The 11716-nt window shown below is 36.5% G+C and overlaps 1 protein-coding gene across 1 annotated transcript in view; it reads left to right on the forward strand.

Annotated features, from left to right (window-relative positions):
• The window catches only part of LOC136803473 (uncharacterized), a 29764-nt gene extending 18456 nt beyond the window's left edge, over window positions 1–11308 (forward strand). Inside the window, exons 20-32 of the mRNA XM_067060213.1 lie at window positions 318–500; window positions 862–957; window positions 2027–2107; window positions 2692–3143; window positions 4324–4577; window positions 5020–5128; window positions 5657–5771; window positions 5970–6062; window positions 7303–7432; window positions 8144–8547; window positions 8691–8830; window positions 9104–9355; window positions 9711–11308. Coding sequence (XP_066916314.1) covers window positions 318–500; window positions 862–957; window positions 2027–2107; window positions 2692–3143; window positions 4324–4577; window positions 5020–5128; window positions 5657–5771; window positions 5970–6062; window positions 7303–7432; window positions 8144–8547; window positions 8691–8830; window positions 9104–9355; window positions 9711–9910 — 2509 coding nt within the window. The 3' untranslated portion in view covers window positions 9911–11308. The remainder of the gene's footprint in view (window positions 1–317; window positions 501–861; window positions 958–2026; window positions 2108–2691; window positions 3144–4323; window positions 4578–5019; window positions 5129–5656; window positions 5772–5969; window positions 6063–7302; window positions 7433–8143; window positions 8548–8690; window positions 8831–9103; window positions 9356–9710) is intronic.
• Window positions 11309–11716: the final 408 nt, after the last annotated feature.

Here is an 11716-nt window from a genome sequence, read left to right on the forward strand (position 1 = left end):
CCCCCCCTATCTTAATGAGCTGCGACGTCTAGGGTGATCTGGGAAATAAAAAATCATCATCTTGTTTTTAGAGTGTAAAAATCTAGGATGTAGGGTGGTCAGTAAAATGAGGTGGAAAATCCAGGGTGGTCAGTAATACAAGGTCGAAAATCCAGGGTGGTCCAAAAAATGAGAAAAAATCCAAGGGGTAACCACCTTTCCCAAAAAGACCTCTTCAACATAGGGGGGTAAAAAATTTTCTCCCATTATCATTTTCATCATTTCTTCCCGATTTTCTATAAATTATAAACTTTCATTCATCTTTTCTCTGTTTATAGAATCAAAAGTTGCAAATCGACGATGAATTTGAAACATCAAACATCAGAAGCCATGCAGGATGTAAATATGACCATTCGCGTCCCGCCCGCATTCTTTTGCACCGGTGGTTGTGGCGGTATGGTTTCACCTGATAATCATCACATGTGGGAGAATGGAAAATGCATTCAACAAGACACGTGCTCGTATGTACATTTTTTAGTTCTGTCTAAATTCAATGGCATTGCTCTCTTTTGACGTCAATGTAATTGACCTTTTCCAATGTATGTGAACGTTCTTTTCAATCCCTCAGTTAAATAAAGTGCCAAACCTAGCATTATAGTCCTTTTTTGAGCACAAAATTTCTCGAAAGTTGGGCTTCTTTTCAGGTATTGATATTAGCATGGGTATAGATATTTCGATGTAGCTATTTCAGTCATCCTTCGCAGTAATCTTTCATCTTAAAATGACATCTAAAACAGCAGTTATTCTTTGCTAATCAACTATCTCGACACCACGACGCCCTCCAAAGTTTTATTTATGGAATTACTGTATATTTCTTTTCAGCTGTAAAATTGATCCTTTCACTAATCAACAAGTATATACTGGTGCAAATTGTGAAGTTCCATCTTGTCCAGGATGCATCTTTGGTGACTGTGTAGCGTAAGTGAAACTACGAAAACCCCATCATTCCTCGAGTCATTAAAAACACACTGAGTATCAACTCAATCTAATATAACAATCACATATAATGTTAAAAACACCATGGCTGGAGCTCTGACAATTGGGGACTATTGCATTACGGCCTTAATCGCACGATGAGTTATTTTTTCTCATTTGGCGCGCCTTCAAAGAGAGCAATTAATCGTTAATTGCATCCTGTAGAGAGCCATTAATCGTTAATCACACTCTTCAATGACGGCCCAATGTTTACAAAATTGATTTTAATGTTTTTTCTTACATTTTTTTATCGAACGTTTTAATTGCATTCGAAATTCATTTTGCGAGAAAGAAAATCTATAACCAACAATAAAAGAAAAACATAAAGAGAAGACAAAAATATAAAACTTTCAGTGTAATTTACTTTCCTGACGGGGAAAAAGCAGTGAAACCGATTGTGCGATTAGCTCGTAATCATATGATAACTCGTACAATCCGAAAATTGCACTCGTGATTTTTTTTGTTTCGAATTTTCCTCGTTCTTTCGGACTCGGAAAATTATTAACAAAAAAATCACTCGTGCAATTATTCTCGAATTGCACTCGTTGTCATGTGATTACATATACTAATTTAGACGTCTTCAGAACTAATTATTAATTTCGACTAGCGAAAGTATTACGATAGCCTTTCGCGGCGGCGGTGGTGTAATAAAAAAATTAGAAAACGTAACGTAATTAGTTCTTACAAAGTAAACAAGGGATGGCGCACAATATTAGCATATTTAATTTTCTTATAAGGATAAACTTTATAAGAATCAAATTAATAACTCTTTATAGATGGTGATATGCCCTTCAGTTATTAGTTCTTAAGAATTAAACATCTATTGTTCGTAAATTGATCTTATCTTTTTAGCGATTTTGAGCCTCGTTGTTCATATAAAATTGTTTCATCAAGGCTCAATGTAAAGTAGACTTCAGATTAGCTTTCATCTCTACTTCTTGTTTTTTCCCATGCAGTTTAAACTTTAGGCGAAATTTTCGACTTCAAGTCGTCTTGTTTCTTTTACTTACAGACCAGGAAATTGTACTTGCCATGAAGCGTACATCAATACAGATAATACGACCAATGACTGTGCCACTCCAACATGCTTGAAGTAAGTAAAGTTTCTTTCGACATCACCCTATTTTGTAGAAAACTTTGTCAGTACCCTGTAACCTTTTATTGACACCCAACCTTTGGTAGTCACTGTGTAATTCCTTTCATTTTATTCCCATTACTTAAGAAAACTCTCGTCAGAGATTTTCTTTCCACTGTTTAAACCTTACTGACAAAGTAAAATGTCACGTTACCCCCTGGATGATTTATGATGAATGACTCGTTTGTACTGTAGCTTGATTTTGGCTTCGTTGTTAGGACGCAGTCTATTATCTAGGCTTGTAAGGTACTCCTTAAGGGAAGTTTTGAACTCTCCATACTGAGGTGGGAGTCCTTCAGCAGCCCTCTGAGTAGCATCCTTGTCTCCACATCTCAAGCAGAAGTATATCAATGGCCATACTAGAACACCATTGACAAGCCCATCTTCAAATCCACTACTACTGGAGACAACTTTAATTTTCAAAAAACTTTGAACTAAGTTGTAACGACTGGGAATTCCACCTAAAATGTCACATTACCCCCTGGATGATTTATGATGATTTATAGTGTTCTTCATATTCAAATCATGCTTATTAATCAAAGGTTTGGTTGCCATGCGACGAACGGAGAATGTACCGGCGGTGATTTCTGTAAATGCAAGCCAAATTATTATGGGAAAGATTGCTCCCAAAAGTGTGATTGCGTAACTGGAAAATGTTCGGATGGAAACAGCGGTTCCGGTCTATGCACCTGTGAATCAAGTCATACCGGAAGTCGATGTCAAACACACATTGCGGTTATCGCAGTACCAACCACTTTTGTTGCTATGGCTATCCTTGCTGTTTTATTCTATATTGGTCGCCTCTATTACAAGAAGATTGAATTGAACGCGCAGTTGATGAGTACTGATTGGATGGTTGAATGGGATACTATAATGATGCGAACTGCTAAAGATAAAAGCAGCGCCAAGACTTTGTCCATGATCAGTGTGGTTAGTATGATGTCTGTCAAGAGTGATTCAGAAAAAGTTGAAACAACTGTTTTCCATAACCAAGGTAAATGATTCTCTGGCAGTTTCCTAACTAGAAACTTCTTATGGGCTGCCACCATTATTGTTTATAGGTAATAATTGTTGTAGATTCCAATCTGAAACGCGTGTGTTCCACACAAACATCAGATTGAAAATAAAATCCATCGTGAGAAAAAATGCGCTAGATGTGATATTTTATTCACGAAGCGGCGCCCTATCTACCTCTCCGAGCTTTAAAATCACTGATTCCAGCCTTTACTTTAGTTCAGGAGCTCAGAAGCTAACCTTTGCAAGGTTCAACCCCTGCACAGTTGATATTTGATTCTCATTTAAGATCTTATCCTCCTCATCACAGGACCTTTTTTTACGTTGATATTATAAAAAAAACCTGCATCATTACACCAGTTAAATAACGTTTTATAGCTGTGGATTAGTAGACAATTTTTTCAATAAAGGTTTTTCCTAGAGAAAATTTTATTATTCGGTATTTGAAAATCAGTACCAGTCTGATACAGTGGAGTCTCTTTGACTCAAATTTCTATAACTTGAACGTCCCTTTAACCCAATAAAACAATAAAAACATTAGGTTACCTTCCATAAGTTGAAATTCGAACAAGTTTGAGCATCCCGTGCGTGTTCGAGCTACAATAAAGTTCAAAATATATGGGACTTTTTTTAAATCCACACAATTCTTTAGAAAAACCCTTCTCCCTAGTCTACAAAGTTGGTTTCTGCAGAGAAAACACAACCACCACAGCTTTGTAGACAGGGGGAGGATTTTCACTTGTTCTGAGCTCTACTAGATAGAAAAAGTCTCATTATATTATGCACAACATTGTACGGAGACTCCACTGGACATGCTTATTTAAAATCCCCTTCTCACAGACCCGGTATAATTTTTTCAGCCAGTAGCCGGGTAAAAATAATGGACCAATACTCGATAGGGATTGATATTCCCATGGTTTTTTATGACTTGGGATTTTTGAATTTCATTTTTTTCGATCCAGAAAATTCAGTAGGGATGGAAGAAATAGCACAATATTTTGCAGTGAGGATTTGCTTAATCAAATTATTTTCAGCCGGGAAAAAAATTGGAGTATAATTTTCCACTGAGGACGATATTTTGGCTAATTTTTCTTGTGGGAAGGGGTCCTAGTTGGTCTGTGAAAAGGGGATGTTTAAAAGAAAAATTTCTTATAACCCAGGTCGTTGGAATGGCAAAGACATTGTTGTCAAATTAATCCGGAAAGAAAATATTGAGCTGGACAGTCGATTGAGATGGGAAGTGAAAGAAATGAGAGACATCAAACATCCAAATCTCTGTCTCTTCATTGGAGCTTGCATCAATACTGACCACGTGGCCATCTTGAATGAACTTTGTGGTAAAGGCAGTTTGGAAGATATTTTGTCTAATGATGATATCGATCTTGGATGGGATTTTAGATACTCAATGTTAAAGGTTGGTTTGTTTATAATCGACACACTCTGAGAACTTTTTGTTTTGTTTGAAGGTAATCAACCAGGGCTGCCACGTCAGATACACCAAGTTATTGGTTGTTTTGTTTGAAATTGAGACAATCTCGGGCTGTGTCAAACTCTTCTCCTTAAGAAGATAAACCGTGAAGCACAGCCCAAAGAATTAACAGTTGATTTACGTACCACTCCGTTCCTGAGATAATTTCTTTTTCTCAAGTCTTTTGTTACCTCTATGCTGCAGTGATGTTCTGTTTTTCATGATGCTGCCTCAACTAAAGTGAGTTTTCGTGTTCCCAGCTATGAAGGCTACATCCAATTTTCTTTGCTAAATAATCTGGCAGTAAATCTAACAGCATCTCTAATAGCATATCTGTCAGTCAGCTGTTGAGTCGGAAGGAACCTAATATTTCCTTTTCTACTCGCAGGACATTTGTCGAGGAATGATGTATTTGCAAAACACAGCTATTGGATCACATGGACGTTTGAAGAGCTCCAATTGTTTGGTCGATAGCAGGTGGACTATCAAACTTTCTGGTACGTTTCTTTATGTAGTTTCGCCACAAAATTGTTTCAACGTTCAGGATGGTTATTAGAAAACGTTGTTGTTTTGATGTTTTATTCCATGATGTCCAGGATTTACGTCTGTTTGTTTGAGATTTCTGTAAAGCCTGAAGATGTCGATAAAGGGCTAGATGTCGTGCTTTAAGCTCTTCCAAGCAAAAAAAAGTGAATATCGCAAAAAATATAGCTGCTTTTGTTTTCGAAAGCCCGCGAAGCTTCTTATTGGTCAAGCGCTGAAATTTTATTGTAATGTCGCGTGACCTAGGTAGGATTTCCTACCTAACCTCGGCACACTTTTCAGCCAAAGCACGACACCTAGCCCTTCAGGCTTTATAAATCTATGTCACAATGTAGGCTTAATAAAAGATCTTTTTACACTACTATATTTATCCGTGCTGGTTTTACATTTATTGAACAACCCTTTACAAAGTGCCTTGTGCCTTTTCATGGAAACGTAGCTGAAACTGTAACTGTAACTCAAAATAAATTTTGGACATTTAGATTATGGAATGAAATCTTTCAAATCTGGTCAAGAAGGTGTTCGTGTTTTTGCACCAGAAAACGGGATCGGTGTCAGTTTACCGAAGCTGGACGAGATGGACGAGTGTGATTATTAGTAAGTTCTCTCATATTTTTTGTTCGTTCGCACAACACACGAACCCCAATTTTAATAGCATTCCGAGGGTCGTTTTCAAATATGGTTACGAAAACAATAGCCTAGTAATCGCCTTAGAATGGGATTATTTTCTGGTTTTTACACATTAAAGCCATGGTGCTATTTATTTCACTGTCTTCTTTTTGTCACACCAAATAGTTCATTATTGTGGACAGCACCAGAAATTGCAGCAAGTGGCGTCTCGCATCCCGATCATGTTGGTTATGGATCAAGAGCTGGCGATATGTACAGGTATACGTTTTATAGAGTCTAGTTAGATATTTAAGCCATGTTCAGGCGTTACGGTTTGGTATCGCTCCGGTATGGTTTCCGTTACGAGAGTGTGCTCATATTGGTTTCGGAACGTTTTGGAGCAAGAAAACGGAGCAGTTCCGTTCCAATGAAAATAGTGGAGCGAAGCTGTTTCGATCTGTTTTTCTTTGTAGCGTCTTCTTTTTTGACGTTTCGAATTTTTACGTTCACACTTGTTTCGGCACCGTTTCGTATCGAAGTGATATGGAACAGTAACGTCTAAACATGGTCTTATATATAATATTTAGAATTTATATCTTTAACGATTTGCGTTTATACTGAGTCTGAATTTCAATGGTGGGCACAGGAAAATTTGAGTAAATTACCTGGGTGGAAAAGTACATTTCATACTAGACTAGAGTCTACTTTTGGCTGAACTTTGCTTTTTGATAATTTTTTATGACGCTGAGTCCAGTGGAGTAGACTATGAACGTTTGGTGAGGTCGCCATTTTGAGAGAAAATGTTAAAAATCAAAATGGCAATCAGTGGCAATAAAACTACTTGGAGTTGAATGATATAATCAAAAATGAGAAACAAACATTAATAACAGATTTGCAATCTCTTATTCTCAAATAAAAACATTACTTCATAATGTTTTTGCCTTCCAAAAACAATTAAAATCTGGCGGATTGTTTTACAGCCCGCCTAAGCAAAAGCATCTTAACATAAACTACCGGGCCACTTAATCGCGCCATCCAGTCTATAAAAAAAACTTTAAGTGGACCCCGGGCTAATTTCATACCGGTAAAGTGAATGATTTTCCCATCCAAGGAAATTTTTTGCATGTTCCAAGGCTTGAAATGTATTTTCTCACCCAGTCGATCTGCTCTTTTTTTTTCATGTGGAGTATGTTAACACTTCTATACGCGTCAGTCTTTACATGCCATTGATCCCATCTGTCTATATATCATAGGGCACCTTTACACGCATCTTCTAGATTTGTCCCATCTTACAACGTTTATTGTTGACTCTACAATTTGCAAGATAAAAATTCGTCCACTGGACACCACTATTAGTGTTGAGTCAGGAAATGGCCGAGAACTCAATGCTTGCAATGGGGGAAAGGGGACCATGTGAAGTGTCTCAGATATAAATTGGGGGATTGTAGCTCCTCTTCCTTCACTATTCTGAGTCTCTTTGGGACAGATATAATAAAAAGACGTTTTTTCTCAACTTTAGTTTCGCAATTGTCATGGTACAGATGTGTACACGAAACCCACCATTTCACGAAATTGATCAACTCGAACCTTCCGAAATTGTTCAAATTATTGGAAGACTCGTTAAACCTCCAAAAACGGTGAATCTTGTGGTAAGTATGTTACTTAACACTTAGATTATGTTAACACGTTACGGTTCCGTTTCGCTTCAAAACGAAATGAAGCCATTCGATTGGTTACATTCAAGTTTTATGTCACTTCTAACCAATAGAATGGCTTCATTTCGTTTCGGAGTGAAACGGAACCGTCACGTACAAACATGGTCTTAATCTGTAAAGTCCCACTGCTTGAAAACTTAAATCCTTTTTACAATGATTGGCTGGTAATTTTTGTTCATTCTAGGTAGTGTATCTTTAAAGAATGCTGCGTTTAAATTCAAAAGTTTCTTGCACCAAAGAATACAAAGTTTTCGTGTTCTCATTTCTCTGAAAACCTTGGATTAACAACTGCACTCTATTAAAATTATCATTACAACTCTATTATTAAAACACATCGCGGGCGCATTAGCGAGCACCTAACCAAAAACCGGGAATTTTCATCCCGTTTCTTAGTGAGTTCCACTTTGACGATTTTCGAAAAATTGGATTTTTTTGCTACCGCAAGAGCTTCGAAAGTTTAAAGTGACGTCAAAAAAACAGGGCTCAAAACATTCGAAAAATTCGCAAAGTGGAATAGACGTTAATTGCGTAGAAAAAATGTGGGTGACGTCTAGTAAAGACTACGGGCGCATAAACACTTTCCAAAAGTTGAAACTCGTAAAAATTATTTTCGTTTCTTCTAAACATTTTTTCTGTCTTCATTAGCAATGCAGTGATCAAGAGAATGTGACGATGGATTGTTTACGACCGGCTATCGAAGAGGATGAACTACCTAACGAAGAAGTACAAGCCTCCCTGATGATGGAACTCATCGAAATGTGTTGGAACGAAGATCCAAAAAGCAGACCAGAATTTAAATATTGTTTGTCGGAACTCGGTAAAATCTGTCCACATCGTGGTGAATTGATGGATAACTTGATCGAATTGATGGAGCAATACACAACTAGCTTAGAATCTATCGTCGCAGAACGTACTGCTGATATTATTGTAGAGAAAGAGAAAGGAGACTTACTTCTAGGCAAGATGTTGCCACCATTGATAGCTGAAGAATTGAAATTGGGAAAGAATCCGCAGCCAGAATACTTTGCCAGCGTCACCATCTATTTCAGGTACTTTTTGCTTTACAATCGTTACGTTTACGTATCAAAAGAGGTTCCTTGACTTTGATAGCTGAACGGCTACGGTATATTCTTGTTTCAGCAAGTTCAGCCTTCAAAGAACGAATTGCCTTTATTTGTTTTTATTTTTACAGTGATTGTGTTGGTTTTGGTCAAATTTGCTCAAACGCTTCACCTTATCAAGTGGTCGAATTATTGAACGATTTATATTCGATTATGGATGATATTATCGAATCTTTCGATTGTTACAAAGTGGAAACTATCGGAGATTGCTGTAAGTCTGAATAATCAAAACATTTTTCTTACTTCAATATTTCCTAAGTCTCAAAAGTACTTGAATTTTTCTTAGATACCGCTTGTCTTTAAACGAGACAGACTTAGATGTCTACTTTTCTTGTTCGATATCATAATTAAGCTTAACAGAAAGAACCCGAAGCTTTTTGTCACTCTACAGCTTCATAAAATAAAAGTAACTTGAATGTTTATAACTAGTTTTGAGGAGTACGGCCAAAGTTTATCTTACACAACAATATTTTACGATATACAGACGTCGTGGCTTCGGGATTACCAACACGTAACGGTGACGACCACGCCGGAGAAATCGCGTCAATGGCACTGGCCCTTATGACGACCATTGACGGCGTCGGATACAAAAACATGCCCGGTTCTCAAGTACAGCTTCGTATGGGACTGAATACTGGACCCATTGTGGCCGGTGTTGTCGGCTTGAAAATGCCGCGTTATTGTTTGTTTGGTGATACAATGAATACAGCTTCTCGTATGGAAAGTGGTGGTTATGGTGAGTTTATACTTCTTCCTCAAAACATCCCGAATGTAAAAAGATAGTTACCCAACTTCGATTGCAAATTATCTAAGGGTATCGCCCCAAGTCACAGGGAAGGGAGGAGAGGTTAGGACTTTTCATTAGCAAAATAGAACGCTCGTTTTTGTCAATACAGTTGTAATCAAGAATATTTTCTGTTCTACAAATTTCTACGAATCTCTTAGGTCTAGTGTAAGTCATCCTATCCCGAGACGTGAATTTTAGATAAGAATTTTTACGTTGATACAGTGATAAATCGTCAGATTTTTTGCTGGACCCAAAAAAGGTTCGGGGATCGGTTTTTATCAGATTTATCCTTTTGATTTTTCAGCTTTGAAAATCCACATGTCGGAAAGCACGTATACAGTACTGAAAAACCTTGGTGGTTATCAATCCATTTGCCGTGGTGAACGTGAAGTCAAAGGTAAAGGACGAATGACCACCTATTGGTTGACTGGTAAAGATAACTCGGAATATAGAATACCATCAGAAGACCTCGCCATATCTGCTTCAAAACATAACTTCAAGTAATTCATCTCAGAGGCAGATTCTTCTAACTTTTAACTTCAATTGAAAATATGTTATGTTTCGTTGGATGACCGACTGTTAATAAACGACTGCAGATATTTTCAGATTGATTCATTTATTTTGTTTATTTATTTATAACCGTCTAAGGTTAAATTGTTTTTTAGAACCTTATCAAGAAGAATCAGGGAAAATAAAGTCAGGGGTCGGTGAAGAGCGAAAAATTTCAAGACTAAATTTTCACCTTGTGAGTTTAAGTTTGAGTCGACAAATTTCGACTAGGTTACAAAATGTTTTCCGCCTCAACCAAGACTTTTTTCACTACATAATAAAATTAAACAAAAAAAAAATGGTTCCTCTAGAAAATCTGCTAAATCAGCTTGATGCAACTTAAGGGCTCTGACCATAGTGAATTTTTCATAATTGCCGTGTTTAGAATGTGTTTTCTGACTGATGTAACCAACAAAACTATGGCATGTTATACATTTTCTGTTAGACAAACTATTCCTGAATCTGAAAATCAAAAATTGCATTGAAAAAATTTGATGAAGAAGAAAATGAAAACTTTTGCGAGGAAGAGTATTTCAACTTTGAAGAGCTTAGTTTCGGCGAAGAAAAAATATTTTGAAAAATTTTTCGCAGTAGATGGTGTATCTTTTACCGAACAATAACAATTTTTGCGGAAAATTTTTGTAAATGCTTCTTTGTCTCGAAATCTTCAAAATAGTGGTTTTTCATCAATTTTTCATCTGGATTTTGCTTAAAAAAACAGTCATAACTTTTGACACATCGTTTTAGAGAAATTTTCCGCAAAATTTAAAATAGTTCAATTCTTTGCAGACAGTGTAAAGAACTTTTGAAACAAAAAAGTTAATTACCCATTAAAACTAAGCCCTTTTTGTAAAAGAGGGCGATGCAACATATTATTAACATCTTTTTAAAGTTTATAACGTCATTTTTGCAATTAAATAATTACTCTTAAGGGATTAGATTAAAAAGCAATTTATAAAGGCAATTCTTTGTTAAAAGTGTTAAGGAACCTGAAATATAACTTTTATGTTCAAATACCAAAATCAATTTTTGGACTATGGTCAGAGCCCTTAAGCCAAAGAAAATTCAGAGTTTAGCCTAAATAGAGAACGTAGTAGCTTTTAATGGCTGACAATAACTTGTGGATTAAATCGATTTTTTAGACTACTTTTAGCGTATATTAGCGAGTCAGGAAAATCTTGATTTTTTTGGATTTATTTTAGCGAATCACGATTTCAAAAAATTTCGCATAGATAAATTTTAGCGAATACTCGTATTACATCATTGATTGCTTTCGATTTCTAGCATTTCTTTGCACTGAAACCCTTTCTATTGATAAAAATGTATCAAGGCAATATAACCAGAAATTTTGCGCGGATAAATTTTAGCGATCTGGCGATTCGGCGTGTTTTAGCGAGATTTATTTTAGCGAAAATAGGGAAAACTCGCTAAAACGCTAAAATTAGTCTCGCTAAAATTTCTACGATTAACCTTTACCACGCCTTCTCTTTGGGAACTTCACCCCGTGCACGCCTTGTCTTTTTGGGAAAAATGACAGTTTTACGCTTTCCGTCATAACTTTTGATCTACTAAACCGATTAAAAAGAATAAGCCCATTCTGGAAAGCCCAACTATCCTGCTTTCTAAAAATATTAAAATAAAGGATTTTCCTCTATCAATGGTGACACAGTAGTCTTCTGCCTTAGAGTTGAAAAAAATTCAAAACGCAATTTGTCATATTTTTCAAAATTTTAAGTTTCGGTTAAAAAAAAAGTGGGGAGA

This window comes from Clytia hemisphaerica, unplaced genomic scaffold, assembly GCF_902728285.1.
Source record: "Clytia hemisphaerica strain Z4C2 unplaced genomic scaffold, Clytia hemisphaerica genome assembly, whole genome shotgun sequence".
Classification (NCBI taxonomy): Eukaryota; Metazoa; Cnidaria; class Hydrozoa; order Leptothecata; family Clytiidae; genus Clytia; species Clytia hemisphaerica.